The sequence below is a fragment of the Balaenoptera physalus genome (assembly GCF_965194825.1).
Source record: "Balaenoptera physalus genome assembly, chromosome: 2".
In the NCBI taxonomy this organism is placed as follows: domain Eukaryota; kingdom Metazoa; phylum Chordata; class Mammalia; order Artiodactyla; family Balaenopteridae; genus Balaenoptera; species Balaenoptera physalus.
This window is the reverse complement of record NC_138883.1, coordinates 115,104,892-115,126,243: the sequence shown is the minus strand read 5'-3', so window position 1 is coordinate 115,126,243 and position 21,352 is coordinate 115,104,892. Positions and strand designations below refer to the sequence as shown.

Here is a 21,352-nt window from a genome sequence, read left to right as displayed (position 1 = left end):
CTCTAGAGTATTTTTGGTGACAGTGACTTAAATAAGAGATTTGAATTAAAATTTCATCGTCTTTGACAGTAGCCCTCTATTCTTTAACAGCAGTTGGTCACCTCTTCATATTTGCCCATTAAAGGGGGAGACAGGTATGAATAATTCAAAAGGCATGTCTTGACTTTTAAATGTATTATTCCTTGCATTCAAATATATATTCTATATTTTGGAAATTCACCACAAAATAAAGCTTCCAAGAAGGAGTGTTATCTGATTTTCTTACTTGTTTAACTGCTCCTCGCTTTTAGTTTCCAGTAAATACAAGGTTTGCATTTTTAGTACCTTCTATGAACTGCAGAACTGATAAATATTTGGGCTTTTAAAGGTTTTTTTACATACTTTCTTCTGTAGAAGAGTGAATTAGCCTATATGATGTCTAAGATCACTCTAAGCTGGAAACTTCTAAGATTCTAAGTTGAGAGACTGGTTGTCAATCAACTGAATAATATTTTTTTAAGAACATCAGATAAATATTTGATTGTAATAAAATAAGTATGGAAATTGTGAAGCTGTGTAAGTAGTTTGTTGGTAGGTGATAGTAGTCTTAGTCTAAAGATAATTGGTAAGTTGAAAGATAATTAGAAGTAGACTGAGGCTGAGAAATTATTCCATGTTGTTAACTTTCTTCTTCATCCATGGGAAGGCAGTGTGGATTGAAATGAACAACAGTAAAACCTGCCATATAAAATAGTGGGTTGTACTCACAGCACATGGCTTTTTTACTCATAGCACATGACTTTAAAAGAGCCCTTATTGTAATAGGGTGGATGGGGAAAAATAGAAATAGTTAATCTTTCATGGTTATATGTTCTGGTACTTATAAAATATTTCAATGAGAACTTAAATGGTACTTCTTTTTGTTAGCATTTAATAGAGGAAACAAGATGTCAATCCAATTTTGTAGTAAGATCGTATGCTAAGTTCTAATTTATCTTTCTTTTTGACAGAAGAAAACGTGTTTCTATTTTGTGAGTTGCTTAACATCATTCTCTTGGCAATTCTTATACTAGCTAGGTTTATTTTGGTAGTATTTTTATAATTTAAACAACATTACACTGGAGTTAACATTGAGGGAACTTAGAAGTCAATATATGTTATTAGAAAATAATATTCTATGGAATTATTTGCAGATTTAAAATTGTGAAAGCCTTGTTTTTACTCAAGGGTTCTGATGACTTTCTTCAGAATTTGAAGTTCTAAGTACATTATGTGCCATAAAACATAGAAATCGTAAATGTATGTTGATAAAGTTGATATTCATGTTTGGGTAGGTATTACCAATGGTAAGTTTGGTAAATAAGTTTGGTAAATAAGTAAGTGTCTTCTTTAGGCTTTTGGAATTGATATTTTATTTTTTATTATTTTTGCAGTGTACTTCCACAAGTATGCCAGCCCATATGCAAAGCAGATCTATGTTAAGACCACTGGAGCTGGCCTTACCTAATCAAACCTCATATTCAGATAATGAAATTTTAAAGAAAGAACTAGAAGCAATGAGAACTTTCTGTGATTCTGCAAAACAAGACAGACTCAAGCTCCAAAATGAACTGGCTCACAAGGTGGCAGAGTGCAAAGCCTTAGCATTGGAATGTGAAAGGGTCAAAGAGGATTCAGATGAGCAGATAAAGCAACTAGAAGACGCCTTGAAAGATGTTCAGAAGAGAATGTATGAGTCAGAAGGTAAAGTGAAACAAATGCAGACACATTTTCTTGCCCTGAAAGAGCACTTAACAAGCGACGCAGCTACTGGGAACCACAGACTGACAGAGGAACTGAAGGATCAGTTGAAAGACATGAAAGTGAAATATGAAGGTGCGTCTGCAGAAGTGGGGAAATTAAGAAACCAAATCAAACAAAATGAGATGTTAGTCGAAGAGTTTAAGAGGGATGAAGGCAAGCTAATGGAAGAGAATAAGCAACTGCTGAAGGAATTGAGCATGTGTGAACTGGAGCGAGAGAAGAGAGGGAGAAAGGTCACCGAGATGGAAGGCCAGTTAAAGGACTTGTCATCCAAGCTGGCCCTTTCCATTCCGGCAGAGAAATTTGAAAACATGAAGAGCTTGTTGTCAAATGAAGTAAACGAGAAGGCAAAAAAATTAATAGAGATGGAAAGAGAATACGAAAGATCACTTAGCGAAATTAGACCGTTAAAGAGAGAACTTGAGAATTTGAAGGCCAAACTGGCTCAGCACGTCAAACCAGAAGAACATGAGCAGCTCAAGAGCAGATTAGAGCAAAAGTCAGGAGAACTTGGGAAGAGAATCAGTGAGTTAACATCGAAAAATCAGACCTTACAAAAGGAAATCGAAAAGGTCTATCTGGATAATAATCTCCTCAACCAACAAGTACATAACTTAACAACTGAAATGAAAAATCATTACGTCCCTTTAAAAGTAAGTGAAGAAATGAAAAAGTCACGTGATGTAATTGTTGATGATCTGAATAAAAAGCTTTCAGATGTGACACACAAATATACAGAAAAGAAGTTGGAAATGGAGAAATTGCTGATGGAAAATGCCAGTTTAAGTAAGAACGTTAGCCACCTGGAGACTGTGTTCATACCTCCAGAGAAACACGAAAAAGAGATAATGGCTCTGAAATCCAATATCGTTGAACTTAAGAAGCAGCTGTCTGAACTTAATAAAAAATGTGGTGACGACCAAGACAAAATATATTCGCTCACGTCTGAAAACACTGACTTGAAAAAGATAATGAGTAATCAGTATGTGCCAGTGAAAACCCACGAAGAGATTAAAACTGCTTTGAGTAGCACATTGGATAAAACCAGCAGAGAATTAGTAGACATGAAGAAGAAGTGTGAAGATATAAATCGAGAATTTGTGAAAATAAAAGATGAGAATGAAATATTAAAAAGAAACCTGGAGAACACTCAGAACCAAATAAAAGCTGAGTACATAAGCCTAAGAGAGCATGAGGAAAAGATGAGTGCTGTAAGGAAGAGCATGAAGAAGGTCCAGGACAACAGTGCCGAAATATTGGCTAACTACAAAAAAGGCCAGGAGGAGATTGTAACACTGCATGCCGAGATCGAGGCCCAGAAAAGGGAACTTGACACAATACAAGAATGCATCAAGCTAAAATATGCTCCAATTATCAGCTTTGAAGAGTGTGAGAGAAAATTTAAAGCTACCGAGAAAGAACTTAAAGAACAGTTATCCGAGCAGACACAAAAGCATCACATCAACGAAGAAGAGGCCAAGAAGTGCAAGCAAGAAAATGACAAGTTAAAGAAGGAGATCCTTACTCTTCAGAAGGATCTAAAGGATAAAAATGTTCTTGTTGAGAATTTTCATGAAATGGAAAGAGCATTAAGCAGAAAAACAGAAGAGCTGAACAGACAGTTAAAAGACCTGTTGCAGAAATACACAGAGGTAAAGAACGAGAAAGAGAAGCTGGTGGAGGAGAATGCCAAACAGATTTCTGAGATCCTTGCAGCACAAACTCTTCTGCAGAAACAGCATGTTCCACTGGAACAGGTTGAGGCCCTGAAAAAATCTCTTAATGGCACAATTGAGACGCTTAAGGAAGAACTGAAGACTAAGCAAAGGTGTTATGAGAAAGAGCAGCAGACAGTGACCCAACTGCGGCAGATGCTGGAGAATCAAAAGAACGCCTCTGTGCCCCTCACAGAGCATTTGCAGATTAAGGAAGCATTTGAGAAAGAAGTTGGAATCATAAAAGCTAGCTTGAGAGAAAAGGAAGAAGAAAACCAAAACAAAACCAAAGAGGTCTCCAAGCTCCAGTCTGAGATTCAGAATACTAAACAAGCATTAAAAAAATTAGAGACTAGGGAGGTGGTTGATTTGTCTAAATATAAAGCAACAAAAAGTGATTTGGAGACACAGATTTCCAACCTAAATGAAAAATTGGCCAATCTGAATAGGAAGTATGAGGAAGTATGTGAGGAGGTTTTGCATGCCAAAAAGAAGGAATTGTCTGCAAAAGATGAGAAGGAATTGCTCCATTTCAGCATTGAGCAAGAAATCAAGGATCAGCAGGAACGATGCGATAAGTCCTTAACAACAATCACAGAGTTACAGAGAAGAATACAGGAATCCGCCAAACAAATCGAAGCTAAAGATAATAAGGTAATAATAATACTTTAGGTAAACATGGCTTGGTATTGGAAACCCCAGAGCAGAACTGCCAGAGTAGAATAGGACTCTTTACTGTAGCACTCCACAAGACAGGTTTACAAAAGCATTAACAAAGTGACCATTAAATGCCACCTTTTTAGTTTGACTACGAGTATGCAAAAAAAAAAGATTGGAGTTGAGAAAAAGGTAAAGTCACACAAACAAAAATCAAAAGCAGTTTTCCTTTTGTTTCCTCAGCTGTTACAGCCAAGAATTGAGGTAAGATGGGCAAACTCACTTGCCTCAAAAATGAATGGTCAAAACCCAGTGGGTTTTAAGGTACCTAAAGAATGGTGAGGGAGAGGAGGAAAAAATGCTATGTTTCTGGGCTATGAGAAACTAAGGATGCTGCAGAGCCCCCCAGACTTGATCTTGGCACTCACCCATACCAGTAAATTGAGCCCTCCAACTCATTGTACATTCTTTCCCCGTATCTTCCTACAGACAGAATATCTGCCCCTCCTTTCTACCTTCCTAAATCCTCTACATTCCTTAATGCCCACTTCATCACTTAACCCTCCTGCCTAAAGCCTTCATTGGCCAACCTAGCCTACAGTAAACTGTTCCTCTTCCAAAATGCATGTTGTATTTTGGTTTTGCCGTCCATTTACAACAAATATATTACCGTGTCAGAATGATGTGGTTGGGACTTCCCTGGTGGTCCAGTGGTTAAGACTCCTTGCTCCCGATGCAGGGGGCCCGGGTTCGATCCCTGGTCAGGGAACTAGATCCCACATGCCACCACTAAAGATCCCACCCGTGTGCCGCAACTAAGACCCGGCACTGCCAAATAAATAAATATTAAAAAAAAGAAAAAAAAGAATGATGTGGTTAGTCTTTCCAACTAGTTTTTGAGAGCAGGTTCATAACTTACATTTCCGTCTTTATCGTTCATTCTCATGGTACAATTTACAGAATAGGTGCTCAATAATATTTTCAAAACTGGTAATTGAATAAAGTATGTACTATGAAGATGAGAAGTCAGGGAGATTGAGTTCAGTTTTACCCATTCAACAAATAATTATTAAATGCCTTCTACCTGCAAGGTACTATGCTTAATGCTGGGGATATAGTGACAAGTGAAAGCAGACACAGCCCCAGCCCTCCTCAGTGGACAGGTACAAGTACTGACTTTCTGACATGTCTGCTCATATGACCCAGAATTTTAGTGCTCTCAGCTTGTTTGGAAGTCAGTTATGAATATAATGTATAATTATAATAGCAAGTTATTAATACCTGCTTACAATTGTCACTATTTATTAAGCATATACTACATACCAAACATGTGTTTATGATTTCATTTAATTTTCTTAACTATGAAAGGTTTTCCCCTTACTGAGAGGAAATTATATATTGCACATACTGTTGATAACAATCTTGACAGCGTTCATTCCTCAACTTTCTGGTATATAAAGATAAATTTTGTGTCTCAAGGAATGAGTTCTGTGTAAAGATGTTCATTGTAAGTGAATAAGTGACTAATACATGTTTCTCCCACAACTCGTTTTTTTATAAGATAACTGAACTGCTCAGCGATGTGGAAAGACTGAAACAAGCACTCAGTGGCCTTTCCCAGCTCACCTGCACGAGCGGGAGTCCCAGTAAGAGGCAGAGTCAGCTGATTGGCAGTCTGCAGCACCAGGTCAAGTCCCTGCAGCAGCAGCTGGTGGTGAGTAACCGGGGCCTGCGGGACTTCGTGCTGATCTGCTCAGGGTCTCGTTTGTTTGTTTGTAAAATCTCATTTAGAAACCAGATTGATCTTTGGCTATGTTCAGATCCAAGCATGTAATCATTTTTGCTAAAAGTTACTTATACTAATGATATAATATCATCTTTTGTGTGCTTACTGTATACCAGGCACTACACTAAACATTTTACATACTTGATCTTTAAACTTGATCTTCTTCACAATCCTACAAGGTTTTATCCCCCCTATTTAATTCTTAAGGAAACAAAGATGAAAATATGCCTGGGGTCATACAGCTAGGATTTAATCCTGGGACTTGCTGACTCCAAATCTGATAGCTTTCCAACTGTAGCACACTCTCTAAAATATTGGTCCACTAAGCTGAAGGAAGTTTTTTTAATAGTCTTTTATCCTTATGAATGAAGGTAGGCATTCCTATGGTTTCATACGTTATATCCTTACATATTAAAAGAAAACATCCGTGTATATATATTCATATAGATACCTATATGGATATGTATCTCCTTTATATATTAAAAGAAAGCATCTGGATTAAGAAGCTGAAGTTGGGATCTCAGTTCTAAGCCCTGCCACTTAAAAGAGAGTGACATGGAACATTCTCCTTAACCCTTGGCTTCCTTATCCATAAAAATAGGATAATATGAACTGATTGTTAGTTTGTTTGCTTTTTTAATTGGATGAGCTATGGGGCAAATTAAAACATAGCCCAATCAAATGTAAATTGTTGGGTAATATTTTCCTATTCTATAGGAATTTGTCCTGAGTTGTTTTTGAATAGAAGAAAGTTATTTTTTAAAGTGTTCATTTTATGACACCGTTGGCCTACAGATTAATGATGACATATTACTGATTTGGATCGTATCGAAAGGATATGGTAGTCTCTTCAGTATTCAGAAATATGTTTATTATGTTCATGGCACTCTGCTAAGTACTATCAGGGATAGGGTACAGTTCCTGTCCCCAAGGAGTTCTGGGTAGTTAGGCAAAATAGAGATCCATGAAAAGTAAAATAACGAGACAAAAAATATCAAATATAGAACTAAGAATATGGTCCCAGATTCTAAGTGATATGAATTCCCAGGAAGGAAAGACGACTGATGTGGTGGGAGCTGGTTTCAAAGAGGAAGGGAGTACCTGGCCGGAACTTGTAGTTAGATGGTGTTCAGGTAGGTGGAAGGAAAATAGAGACTCTCCCTGGCAAGGGAAACAGTGTGAAGGAAGGCATGGAGGTGGAATCAAGTGGCATGCATGCCCCAGGGGTAGTAAAAGGCTGCTCAGCCTGGCTAGGCATGGGAGCTGTATTTGAGGTCAAGTTGTGGAGACTGTTGAGAATCAAGCTGATGAGTTTGATTTCTCTCATATCTAATGAGGTGTCACCCAAGGTTTTTGAGTCAAAAGTGATGCGAGAAAAGAGCTACCTCAGTCTTGGAAGCATGAAAAGGAATAAAGTCTAGAGACAGGGGATGAGATGGGAAGTTTTTGCAATAATCCAAAGCATAAGTTGATAAGTGTCTGGGTGATTTCATGGCATTCGATATGAACTCAGGCAATAATTTCATGTTACCTAGGGTAAGTGCATTGCTTTCACTGTGAATGTTCCCACACATTCTTTAACAAAGTGTATACTATTGTTATGCACTGGAATTTTGCATCTGGTGGGTCCAAGGTGGTTTGTTATAAGAAGTAGCAGGAGCACTTTAATAATACTACCGTGTAGAAGCATCCAGCCTGAGGATAGCATCGTCACAAGCCTCCATGTGTTTGAAAACGTGAATGCTGATATTCTGATCTGTCCATGTTTCCGCACTTGTAGGATGCTGACAGACAGCACCAAGAAGTAATTGCAATTTATCGGACACACCTTCTTAGTGCTGCACAGGTAAAGAAGAACTCCTTTGGCTAGGATATTGTTTCAGAGAAAATAATTTTTTATTTTCCAGTAAATTTATGTGAAAGTCATTGATGTTTAAAGTAGTTGAACCCCCGTATGCTTATTTTAGAATTGTTTCTTTTAATCATGGCTTGCATTATCTCCCAGAGAAATTTACAAAGCTGTATGGCAACACAACATCTTAAATTTAGTGTTGTCTCCATCTGCTTGTCATTCATTTTATAGACAGTTTGGCAACATGTGATGGCAGCACACGTTAATGGTATTGCTAGCTGGAGATAATGCCTTGACATCCACACATGTCTGTTAGCTAAAAGAGGAGAGTGGGAAGGACTTCATTGTTTCTTGGTAGCTCAGGAGTGTTTCTTTGAAAGGTAGAGAATACCAAAAAAGTGCAAAAATGACATGTAAAATGTGCACAGAATTTTAATAACTTAAGAAAAAAGTGGTTCTGTTAGAACATCAATAATATTTATTTGTTGAGCCTTAATCTCAGTGAAGCAGAAGACTACGAATTGCCTTCGTTGGGGGGTGTAATGAGAAAGCTATTAAAAAAAAATCACACTAAGAAACATGTTTAACATATGAAGGATTTTATACTTAATGCTCTGTAGAAACCCTGTGATCAGCATCTCCACAATTCTCAGATTCTGGGGGGAAGACAATCGAGACAATGTTAGAATGGCAGGTGAGATGTAATAGAAATTGTTTAGGATTTGAAGTGTCCACACTGAAAAAAAAAAAGGTGTTGAGAGAAAGCTTCAGAGAAGATCATAAAAAAAAAAAAAAAGAAAAAACCAGGTTAAATAATAAAAAGGAAAAGATTTTGCGATATCAAATTCTTGAAATAAAAAAGCCTGCCTTTCTATAGGAGATGAGGGGGAAACCAATGTAAAAGAATGAATGATATGATAAAGCATCTTTGGCTACTTTCTTTTTAGTAGACAGACGATAAGCTGGGGTTTGAAAGTATATTATTATTGCAATTATTCGAGACTATTGACGGGCAGCAGAATGGGGAGTTCTTTGGAGGGAAAACAGTAGAAAAGTGTAGAAGATCTGTGTTAGTGAGGGTGAGGAACTCGCTTGGCTCTGATACTGGCCAAGGGGGGAACAGCATACTCTTGATGAAAGACCACAAACTGACAAGACTTTCAACTTTTTTTCACGTATGCTTCTGAAATTCAAAATTATTTTCCACTGACTCCTAATGAAACATAACAAAAGCAATTGGCATCTGAAATAGTCTTGCCTTCTGGCGTCATAAAGTTAACTAAGAAATTCAGTTTAGTCAACTATGGCTAATGTTTGGAATTTAAACATCCTGCTGTTATAGAAACAGATTTTGGAAGCAAAACTTTTTATATTAATAGGAAGTGTTATGCTGAAACTCATTCAAGTGCTCAAGCAAAGAAAAAGGGAAGGGGAGGTGTTTTAAGCCCACCATACTGACTTGCATTTAATCAACCTCTTGCCGTCTTTTTAACTTTAAAGTGTCTCTTTCTAAATTTAAGTGGATAACATTCACGTCAAAAGGTCTCAACCTAACCAGTAAAGGGGGAAATGCAAATAAACAAGGAGGTACCATTTTTCAATTCTGGGATGGGCAAATTTTAAACAAGATGGTAGTCTGTAGCATTGGCCAGGGCATTGTGGGAAATGGGCATTTATACCCTGCTGGTGGGAGTGTAAATTGTTATTATCTCTATAGAGGGATATTTGTAGTACTTAGCAAAATTTAAAAATTGAGCCTGCTTTTTTGACCTAGCAACTTCTTCCCTAGGAATCTGCCCATAAAGATTGGAAACCCCATAAGTGCCCATCATTGGGAGAATGAATAAAGAAATTATGATACATCCATACAGTGGAATATTACACAATAATTTAAAATAATTAAGGCAGGGAATTCCCTGGCGGTCCAGTGGTTAAGACTCGGGCTTTCACTGCCGTGGACCTGGATTCGATCCCTGGTTGGGGAACTAGGATCCCACAAGCTGCGCGGTGTGGCCAATCAATCAATAAAATAATTAAGGCAATAACTAGGTGAAAAGGCAAGTTGCAAAACAATATATATGATCTTATTTATGTAAAAAATATAAATATGGGGATTTTTCATTAGTTACTTTTCTAATTTAAAAAAAAAACTCAGCAGAAGCAAAAAAAATTTCCTTGTAGTTTACTTTGCTCATCTGTAACTTACACTACCCCTATCATCTGAGCCATTACGTAAAAAAAAGAAAGGTTTGTCCATCTCTTCTCTGATAATAGATGTTAAGAGCAACTGGTGTGCACTACTTTTAAATTGATTTTCTTTATTTCCATGATAGAGCTCTACTCTGTTTTCCAATAAAACCTTTAGAATATCACCACGATGGTGAGGATTTAGCATTTGGTGAATCACAACCAACGAGGTTCTATTATAAAGCCCTTGTCTTTAGAATTTGTGTGTAAATGAAGATGACATAAAATATTTCTCCCCTTTCTTCTTTCTCCCAAGGGTCACATGGATGAAGATGTGCAGGCGGCCTTACTCCAGATCATACAGATGCGGCAAGGGCTTGTGTGCTAGCATCAGCACCCACCAGCCGATGGTGGCTCTCCCTGCTGGTGCTGAGCATTCTGTGTGCAACTCCGTGGCCTTTCTGGGCCTCACTGTGCTAGTATAATTAAAATAAAGTATATTTTGATCCATCAGTAGGTTTTTAAATTAGACAAATATGTTACTGAGTTTTTCAATATCAGTTCAAATCTTATATTCTTTATATGTTAATTTTACAATTAGACAAACAACATAACACTTTGCCTTGGATTGGCTACTTATTTTTAATTGATTGAGTACTCAGTAAAACATGAGTCATCTGAGTGGGTCCATTTGAAGAGGGATTAGGCTGAAATAATTATTAAAGTTTTCTTCCAGAGAAATTAATTGGGTTGGTAGCCACTTTTAAGTGGATCAAGAGATCTTTCAGATGTTCAGTCAAGCCATGAGCCCTAATGCAGTTTCAAGGAATGCATGGTAACTTGGCTGGCCAAGTTCCATTTTTATTGAAGTAACTTAATGAGTGCTTTTGACTTCTTTTGGAGGTACAGATTTTTTTTTCTTTTTACACTAGTAAGTTTTATGCCTTTTAAAATAAATTTCTTTTCACAAATGGTTTGCAGTGCTAAATTACATTTAGGCTAAGAACAGGCAAGGGTGGAATATATCAGGAATTTATAATAAAATTTCCTCATAATCTCCGCAACGGTATCTTAATTTTCACTTGTAGTGACTTTTCTTTTTACAGTATGAAGAGAACTATGATAAATGGTATACTAGATTTTTCAAAGTGTCAAAAATGTTAGACTTTTTTTAGTAATTGCTCTGACATTTGCTACTGTAGCAACAAAGCACTCATTATATATGCATCCTCCAAATGTTTTGTACTTATTTATAGGAAAATTGCACTAATGTGATTAATAATGTGAAATGCAGTTTTTTTGCAAAATTAGCATTAGAAAATTGATTTTGGAAGACAGATCTTTAAGGTTTTAGACAAAAGTGCAATAACATTGTAAACTGTAAGAATATAGATAGCAAGAAAATAATGAAATTGGACATGTTTATAGTAAATATTATAACCAACCATTTTTATTAACTACATCTCATTAAGGAAAGTTTATATGTTTTGTTATTTTATTAATATTTTATTTACAATTCAGATTGAAAATGACTAATTTGACTGTTAGCAAATAAACTAAACAAATGAATCATTGCAGCCAAGCTTTTTAAAGTGCAAAATGTGCCTTAGCAATAATCTTTGAGCATCCTGAACCAGATTTTTGATCCCATTTTTGTGTTATAACAAGGACAAAGGACCATCAAAATATCAATAACTTATTCCACCAAAGAATAAGCCATTGTGTTTCTTCAGTATAGAAACAAAAGTGAAAAGTCAGAAACGGATTTATTTTGAATTCTTTAGGTAGGTATATACAATAAGCAATATTTGGATTCTTTAATTTTTATATTTAATGTTGTCCAGCATGAGTTCTATGTCATGAGTTTTAGGTCACCTATCGAAGCTCTAGAGTAGAGAAGTTCTTAACTGAATACTTACATTTCAGTGTTATATTTTCCTTATAAGGGGTGGGAAGGGAACCCCTATATGGGTTTATATATGTTTTATTTTGTCTTCAACCATCAATAAAATGTTTTCTGTGAAATATTGTTTTGAACATCTTGTAAGAGATTTACACGGTAAACCAGTCCATTTGCTATTTTTGGAGAATTTGGGGGAGAGAATGATGGAATGCAAAGTATAGATGATGACACCCATTTTCAGTTAGCTATGTAGAATACAATATCAAGTAACCTCGAATTAATCCCATTTTCTCATTCACTCACCTTTGGGTCAAAGGCAGAGCTTGCATGTACAACACTGAAGGCGGAAGCTTCTTAGATAGTTAACAAATGGAACATGCACAGTGGGTGATGCTGGTCTCTTTGCTATTCTGTATTCAGGAAGACTATGAAGTCTGAACTTAGGCCAAGAGGAAAATCAGTTGTCTAAGATGTGAGTGCTGTCTGAAAGAATCACTGAATTCCTTTTGGAGCGCAGTCCTTTGTTGAAAGCTTTATTACTATTCGTTGCTTGTTTTTTTTTTCTTATCAGTCCCGCTTCATCAGAAAATCTCATTCCTTTTGATAGAGGGTCAGTGTTATAAAGAACTATTAAAATAAAATCAAATATTAATGCAATGAACATCTTAACATTTAATAATACAGTGACCCTAATCACTAGCTACACCTGTGCTATTCTAAAATTCCGGGTGAATTTAGCTTAATCTTTCTTATAGCTTGTTTTTTATTTAAACCTTTCCTCTTGACCCTAACCAACATTATACAGTTTAAATTTTTCTATTATTCTAAATTCATTGGATAATTGCTGCTTTAAAAATCTTGTAGCTTTAGAACATGAGCACTTTTTTCCCCCAGTGTTACCAGTTTTCTTCTAACAAGGACCTAAATATTGTTCTCATTCACGAGCTTCTTATCTACTGAGAACGTGGTTCATGTTTTCAGTCCACTTGTTTCAAAGAAGAAAAGGGAAGAGTTTCAAATTAATTTTTGGTGTCCATGATGACTAGATACATCAGTGCCTGCTTACACTAATGCCAAGTGGGAAATAGTAGTGGTTACAAGCTTCTTTTGACATGTGCTTCACCATGGTGGAAGAAAACTACTTCTTGATGCCTCTTTATTTTCCTCATCACTGGATTCTGCAACCTTGTAGTGATCCTTTTTCATCTTACAAGTTCTGTGCATCAAAGTAATGGCAGTACCTCTGGCGCCAAAATAAGGATCGAAAGAGAATTGCCTGTGATAATCATGCAAAATGTGGTTGGTTGCACATGTCTGGCAGGGGAAGAAGAACCTGGACCTTATTCCTGGCTGCTAAATGTTGTGAATAAATTTCAGAGAGGAAAAAAACAATTATTATGAGTAATTTTCAGAAAGAGAAAAAAAGCAAATGGCACCATAAAATATATCGTGTCCAAAATGGAAAATGGAAAATACGTATTTCAGCTCCCATTTCATTCAGTGATGTCTCCAACTAAACTGGATTTAAGACTTTGTTGTTGGAAATTAAATTCTTCCCTGTGTTTTGGTCCTGGCTGTTTGAAACAAGACTGTCTATACTAGCCTCTCCAGGTAAATACTAACCTGATTCTTAACGTGGCTTCTGTTTCTTACAGTATATATGGACCTTTGGCTCACGAGAGTCATGAATGTAGAGATTTAAAGAAAAAGATAAAGAAGAAACTGCAGCAAAGATGGCATTCCAATAAGACTCCCTGGGCAGTGTGAGTGCTTGTATTTAGCATAATAGAGCATGTGGCATCACTTATGCATTAGAGGGCATTTTCATTATCTATGCCTGCATGAGCAAACACTGATGATGAATGAATTCAACCAAAAAGAGAGGGTTACAAAAATGTCATATGTAAATTAAAAAAAGCCAAGATTTGTGAGGGTTGCTTCTCCAGTTATAAGTGTGTGTGTATATACACATACATATGCATATATATATAGAGACATCGATAAAAACAATGCCCCTTATAATTGATATTTGGTATCAAATTGTACTTAATGAGCCCAATTTTTATTTTATATTTTAAACAGGTTTGCAAATTTTTTTTCAAGACAACAGAATATTCTGAATTCAGGAAAGAGTTTAGAGAGGTTATTGCCTTCTTAATAATTTAGAGCTTCCATTGCTCTGCCAAGTCAGAAGATTAACATTTAATAGAAAAAAATTATATATCTGTAATTCAGTCATGGCTATTAGATCAGATGGATTTTACATTAAGTGAAAAAGATGTCGAGCATTTAAGGACCATTAAACTACAGGACTCTTTTATTGGCTTTTAAGGCCTCCGAGCCCAGGTCCTGCTGTGAAGAGTATTTATTTTTACATGTACAGAACACACTAAGGATGGGAAAAGGGCATACATTTTAAAAGAAAATAGGCCATGAAAAAGTGTGATTTTCCACATTGTGAACAGCTACCATTCAGATTCAATCTTATTTTATAATAATTAGTTTTATGCATCATTAAGTAGCTTTCTTACAGGCTGGAAGAACACGGTGAAGGCCACTTTAAAAGTGGTACCTGCAGGAAATCCAAGTAGCTGGATACCCTCTGTTGACATTTCACTTTGAGGAACCACATTTCTAATAGTTTCCAGGTAGCTCAACATTGTAAAGAATTTAAGTTTGAAAATGCCTTCTCCAGTGGTCCTTAAGGACTATGAAAACAAAAGACCTAGAGAGAAGTGACTTTTAATAAGCGTCTACCTTTTTCTAGTGATACCCACATTGTCAAGGAAGGACTGGAATTTGACTTTTGAGAAGAACCACTCACCTACGGGGAGAAATTCTGCACCATCCAAAAGTCTGCACCATCCCTTTTATTAAGTGCGTGTAACACTTGACATTGTTGCAGTTAAATCATGACAAGCGATATCTTAAATAATATAAACTTGTCTTACTATTTGCATCGTACCTCCTGTCCCATTCCCACCTCCAAAAACTGGGGAAGAATTTTATGTAGGAGTTTAAGAACAAATAGACTCAGGGAGGATGGAGGAAAGGAGTTATTGTAATTTGTAACTTTTTTCCCTACAATGTCCAAACAAATTTTGTGATTTTCTTTCTTGCTATTCTAGGATTTTTTTAATTGCCTTCAACTAAAGTGACACCTTATGGGCTGTTTCAGAAATTCTCTTTAGGATTTAAAAATGAAGCCGATTCATATTCAGAGTCTTCCTGCTAAAATCTGTTAAGCCAAAATAAAAATGACTGCTACTTAAAATTTTTCCCCTCTTTGTTGTTGCTACCAAGATTGTCTCACAGGAGTTGCAAGTTCCCACTTATGCACAATTAAAAACTCTTCTTTGTACAAATGGAGAGAGATGAACAATCACAGGGTTGCCAGCACAAGTCCTAAAGATGGAAGTGTATACGCCTCAATCAAATAAAGAGGGGCTGCTCTCTTGAGCTTGGAGGCTTGTTTTGTGAAAGTGAATTTTTCCAGTTGGCCTTAATCCCTAAGCAGTATAGCTCCTTTAAAGCCATCTTTATTCATTCACACCAATTGACACTTTAAGAAATTCCCCCAGCTACTGTTCATCCGAGTCTAAATATATCTGTTAGAGTCGAATGCATTTAAGAGGATTTGCAATCTGTGATTATCCAAAATACTATTCATTGTCAATATTTTTGGTGTGCCATAGCCAATCTTGTTATTGTAATGTACATAGCCACTTAACTGCAGCAACGCCTGAATACATCACAGCAACTGGAGTAACCTGAGGAGGGCTTGTCTCCAGCTCTGTGCTACCATTCTGGCACAGCTTGTGTGGTTATGAACATCAGAAAGAATTCCTTAATATGCTGTTGCTCTCCTTCCAGACCCTTTTGGGCAATCTCACCCTCTGTGTTCTCTAAATGGAGAGCAGTTACCAGGACAACAGAGAATTTGAGAAAGATTTAATTGTGATCTGGTGTCTAACCAGAATAAGGGGCTGGTGCCTTGAATTTACATTTTAGGTTCCCAAGGAAATGTCAATATGCATATTTATTATTTTTGCCCTACCTCATTACAAAAAAAGATTTTAAGGTGGCTCGTGATTTTTTTCTTAATATGGGTGAGGGAAAGGGGAATGGTAAATACTAAAAGGATAGGAAAAGCAAGCAACAGCTTGGGATCCAGAAAGCATGCCATGAATACCGTAATATTCTGCTTACTTTTCTGGAACTGGCCTCAATTTGACTCAACTTTCTACCAGCCAATGCAAAGAAGTGAGCATCACATATGTGAGGCACAGCATCCATTAGGAAAAGCACAGTTATTCCTGGTTCTGAAGCCGGCCAGCCTTTCCCCCATGGGTCCAGCACATCATTTCAAACCGGAGTAAAAACTCCCTTCGGGACACATGCCATGAGATAAACAGGGTGCATCTTCCTAAGTGCGTCCATCGGACTTGATGGTAAGAAACATAAGCTATTTTGTAAATAACTTTTAAATTTTGGAATAATGCAGTGACTAATAGGCAGTGACTAAGAGTAAGAATAGTCCACATTTTGGGTCTATTTGGGTCCACGAGGAAGAATTCACTTTTTTCTTTCACCTTATTTTTTTTTATTGTAGTGCGGTTGATTTACAATATTGTGTTAGTTTCAGGTGAATAACATAGATATTCAGTATTTTTGCAGATTATATTCCTTTATAGATTATTACATGATATTGGGTATCTGACACTGTGCTACACAGTAAATCCTTGTTGCTTATCTATTTAATATATAGTAGTTTATATCTGTTAACCCCACACCCCTAATTTGTTCCCCCCCTTTGGTAACCACAAGTTAGTTTTCTGGGTCTGTAAGTCTGTTTCTGTTTTGTATATAGATTCATTTGTATTATTTTCTAGATTCCATGTACAAGTGATATCGAATAGTATTTGTCTTTCTCTGTTTGACCTATTTCACTAAGCATAATATTCTCACTAAGCATACTGTATATGTGTGTGTGTGTATCTATCTATCTATCTATATATATATACACACACACACACACACACACACACACACACACACACACATATATATATATATATACCACATCTTAAAGTAATCCAATCATCTGTTGGGCACTTGGGTTCCTTCCATGTCTTGACTATTGTAAATAGTGCTATTATGAACTTTGGGGTGCATGTTTCTTTTTGAATTAGAGTTTTCATCTTTTCTGGATATATGCCCAGGAGTGGGATTGCTGGATCATATGGTAGTTCTATTTTTAGTTTTTTAAGGGACCTCCATACTGTTTTCCATAGGGGCTGCACCAATTTACATTCCCACCAACAATGTAGGAGGGTTCCCTTTTCTCCACACCCTCTCTAACATTTGTTATTTGTAAACTCTTTGATGATGGCCATTCTGACAGGTGGCCCTCACCTTATTTTTGGTTAACAGATACTTCAAAAAAATTTCTAAAGTAGATGTCTGTCTCTGGTATTTTTTGCCTTCCTTCCTGCTCTCTTTGTGCATTCATTACCTGTGTCCCTTCAGGCCTCCTATGCACTCACCCTAAATCCTCCATTTTTGCACCCCATTATAAAGGCCTACCATAGACTCCTATTTTCCTTAATCTCCCTCACCTCTATTCCAAGATAGGAAATGGCAGAGCTTTCTGAGGCAGGGATTTAAAAAGCAGTATGACCAAGTGAATTCATTTGTAAATTACTGATAACATGTTAACTACTGTAAGTGAATTTTTACTGTAAAAAGGTATGTTTAACCCCCAATAATGTATTAATTAGCAGATAATCTTAGAGATAATAGTAAAATTAAGGGGGAAAGTCCTATTTTAAGGAAGAGGAAGATAATTTGCCACATGAGGAGGCATCGTGGCTGCCTGAGTTATGCTCACCCCATCACAGTTCCCTTTAAACTACTTCTGCTTTTCAGATTCCTACCTCCCTCTATATTTTTGATGAAAATCTCTAAAAGGTATTATGTAGTAGCCAATTACTCTTCTCTTGACCACCAGCATATGAACCACTTTTCTATGTCTAGGGGATTCTCTGCCTTATGAGTCTTCATGAGATGAAGAGACACCCGCCCACTACAGAGGCTGAAAATGCCAAGTGTTTGCTTTTCCCTGGTGTCCTGGGATGCAGGCACATGACCCAGGTCAGGTCATTTTGCCAACTGTGCCCTTGACTTTGACTAGGGGACTAAGTGACAGAGGCAGAGGTGGCACTGGTCTCTCTTTCTGGTTGCAGGGACAGTTGGGTTTGCTCCGAGATCAAGTTCCTGGTGCAGAGGTAGAAGTGGCCCAAAGATTAGCATCTAATGCTTGATGGGACAACTGCTGTTTTCTCCTCAGACAGACTTTGGAGTGTGATTTGGAAGATTTTTCTGTCCGCTCAGGCCTGAGCCTGGTTTTCCACCTTCTCTATAATTCATTGAGCTACCCAGTGCATTGTTTTATTATTATTTAAAAAAAATTTTAATCCAGTGCATTCTTAATAAATCCCCTATTTACTTAAAACAGCCAGAATTGGGTTTTATTGCTTGCGATTAAGAACCAGGGCTGATTTTTTAAAAAAATTTCCCCTTATTTCCAAAGCAAAGTATATTCAATTTGAAAACTTTTAGAAAATACAGACAGAAAAAAGAAAAAAATAATTCACCCCCTCCAGCCCCCTCCAAACCTAGATATAACCATAGTTCACGCTTTGTTGTGTCTTTTTCAGTACTCTTGTATGTGTCCATTCCAAGGAAGACTATCCTGTAAAGTGATAACAGTACAGGATTTGGGGGCTACTTCCTTCTCTGTCCAGGGAATCCAATAAATAGGCTTCCTACCCTTGTTTTAAGAGCCTGAGGTTAAGAGTGGTTAATTGAATTGGACTTTGTGGGCAAGAATTTCTTTTAATCCTTTAATCTAAGATTACATTTAAATTACAATTAAATTTAAGAGTCACCTACAAAAGGATGTTAATTCTTTGCCAAATAGGTTGCAGTTTTTTTCCTTCTCACTTTATTTTTCCCTTCAACGTTGTTTTTTTCTCTCATTCACCAGTTTAAATTTTGTATTCAAATTTGTCAATCTTTTGTGGTTTCTGGCATTGATATCATACCTTAAACATTCTTTCTGAACATATGGATCTATATTTTATCTAGTTCTTTAATTATATTGTTTATATTACATAATCCATTTGGAACTTTTTTAATGCTATCACATGAGGTACAGATTCACTTTAAGTATTATCCATAGTTCTATCCAGTTTGTCTAATTAATTCAATTATCTTTTTTTCTTCAATGCAATAATATTTTTTTTTCCACTCAAAAATGTATTAAATTCCTATTTGGGTCTATTTTTCTAATCTTCATTATGTTCCATTGGCCTACCTATCTCTTACCTCCACTTCAAAAATCTGTATATTCTCTCAAGTTCCAAATCTTCCTGCAATTACTCTTGAAAAAATAAAAGATAATATTGGATAGATAGGCAGGGATTTAGGGGAACCTATTAATTAGGAATTGCCAGTATGGAAAACTCTGTTCTTTAATGTGGGCAGGGAATGGAATGCTCTGGTTAATATCGAATTTTGGTAAAGAAGCAAGTGTATTGAAGTAATATGGCTGGCCTTTGAGAATTCATAGGGCCTGTTAAGACCTGATAGTATCTCAGGATCACCAGCAACACCACAAATACTAATTATCATTATGCTCCAGATGCGCTGATGTGCTCATTAACAGAGCTTGAGCAGAATACTGGATACAGCAGAGCTGACTGTATTGGCTTTTGGAATGCTGGGAGTGAAGTGAGTGTTAGGGTCCTTGGAGACAGATGGCAAGCCCATCAGTTTGCTATGTGAGTTACCACATCTCTAATAAGCTGATGAATGGACTTTGTGAGCTAGAACTATTACAAAATGGTAACCAAGACAATGGCAAACAGTTGGTCAGTAATCCATGGAGCCATTTCCCAGGGGAGGGAAAATGTTCTTTCTATCCTACTAGGCTCCAAATAGCTTTCTGGCAGGGGATCCAAGAGAACCCACTTGGATTTTGACAGCACACCACAGAATACCACTTTTTATGCTCACGTCTTAGAAGGATAATCTGTAAAAGTTCCCCACATTGGTAAGATTGGTTGTATTGGAGGAAAACCAATGAAAACCCACGCATAGACTGATAAATGAGGGAACCAGGGCATTTGTACTGCAGTGCTTCCCCACCTTTCCCCATACGGGCCTTCTTCTATCCCAGCCATACTGGGCCAATGTCATTGCCCTCATGGTCCTAGGCTTGCCTGCCTCCTTGCTTTGCCCATCTTATTCCCACCTCTTAAAATGATCTCTCACTCCATTTCTTCCCATTATAATTCACCCAGTTCTTCAAGGAATAACTCAAATCCTACGTCCATGAAGCCTTCCAGGAATTACCTTTTGGAAGAGTTTTTCCTTTTATTCTGAACTCAGAGAAGTTCATCAAACATTTCTTGAGTACTTGCCAGAAAGGCACTGCCCTAGTGTTGGGGAGTATATTAGTTTCCTAGGGCTGCTGTAACAAGTTACCATAAGCAGTGGCTTAAAACAACAGGAATTTATCCTCTCACAGTTCTGGAAGCCAGAAGTTCAAAATCAGTTTTATTGGTTTTTATCTCCTAAACCATTTATAAGCTACTGGACAGTAGAGGTGCTCAAAAAACTCTCTCCAGCAGTGGCTGCCCCAGCCCAGAGTCTTCCACTTGAATAAGTGAATGTATGAATAAAATATAAAATTAAAATAACCTGGAGAAAAAGAGATGAGTGAACAAATAACTGTACTTCAAAAATATATTCGCCTTTGCTTACTACATAACCCATTTATATAACATTTCCAAAATGACAAAATTATAGCAATGGGAAAAAATCAGTGGTTGCCAGGCGTTGGGCATAGTGGATTATATAACATTTTCAAAATGACAAAATTATAGCGATGGAGAAAACATTAGTGGTCGCCAGGGGTTAGGGCTAGTGGAGGGAGGGGAGTGAGTGTGGCTATAAAGGGATAGGCAAAGGAGATCTTTGGTGATGGAATGCTTCTGTATCTTGACTGCATTGAAGGTTACAGAGTTACACGAATGTGATGAACATGTGAACATGACCTAGAATTTTACACACATATTGCACTGATATCAAATTCCTGGTTTTGATGCTTTACTATATTTATGTGAAATGTAACCATTGGAGGAAACTAGGAAATGAAAAGCAAGAGCTCTCTAATATCTTTAAAATTTTCAGTGACTCTGTAAGTATTTAAAATTTTAAAATGGTAAAAATAAATTCACCTTGTTCCTCAGAAAAATAAGAAATATATATGGCAAAGTAAAAGTAATTACATTAGGAAATTGAGGGTTAAGAAAAAGGTGGGGGTAATGTCCTTATATCATAACTAAACTTGGGCTGCAAAGTCGGCTCATGAGCTTCCTAAAGTCCAAAGAAAAACATCGATC

The 21,352-nt window shown here is 36.8% G+C and overlaps 1 protein-coding gene and 1 long non-coding RNA gene across 4 annotated transcripts in view; both read left to right on the top strand.

Moving 5' to 3' along the window:
- UACA (uveal autoantigen with coiled-coil domains and ankyrin repeats) overlaps nucleotides 1-12,004 on the top strand; it is an 85,977-nt gene extending 73,973 nt beyond the window's left edge. For all 3 annotated transcript variants that reach the window (XM_082443744.1, XM_082443743.1, XM_082443742.1), the window contains exons 16-19: nucleotides 1,413-4,151; nucleotides 5,716-5,868; nucleotides 7,721-7,786; nucleotides 10,296-12,004. In XM_082443744.1, the coding sequence (XP_082299870.1) occupies nucleotides 1,413-4,151; nucleotides 5,716-5,868; nucleotides 7,721-7,786; nucleotides 10,296-10,367 (3,030 nt within the window). In that variant the 3' untranslated portion in view covers nucleotides 10,368-12,004. The remainder of the gene's footprint in view (nucleotides 1-1,412; nucleotides 4,152-5,715; nucleotides 5,869-7,720; nucleotides 7,787-10,295) is intronic.
- Nucleotides 12,005-13,878: 1,874 nt separating this feature from the next.
- LOC309651586 overlaps nucleotides 13,879-21,352 on the top strand; it is a 71,784-nt gene continuing 64,310 nt past the window's right edge. The window contains exon 1 of the long non-coding RNA XR_014258242.1: nucleotides 13,879-16,333. This is a non-coding gene — a long non-coding RNA (uncharacterized lncRNA). The remainder of the gene's footprint in view (nucleotides 16,334-21,352) is intronic.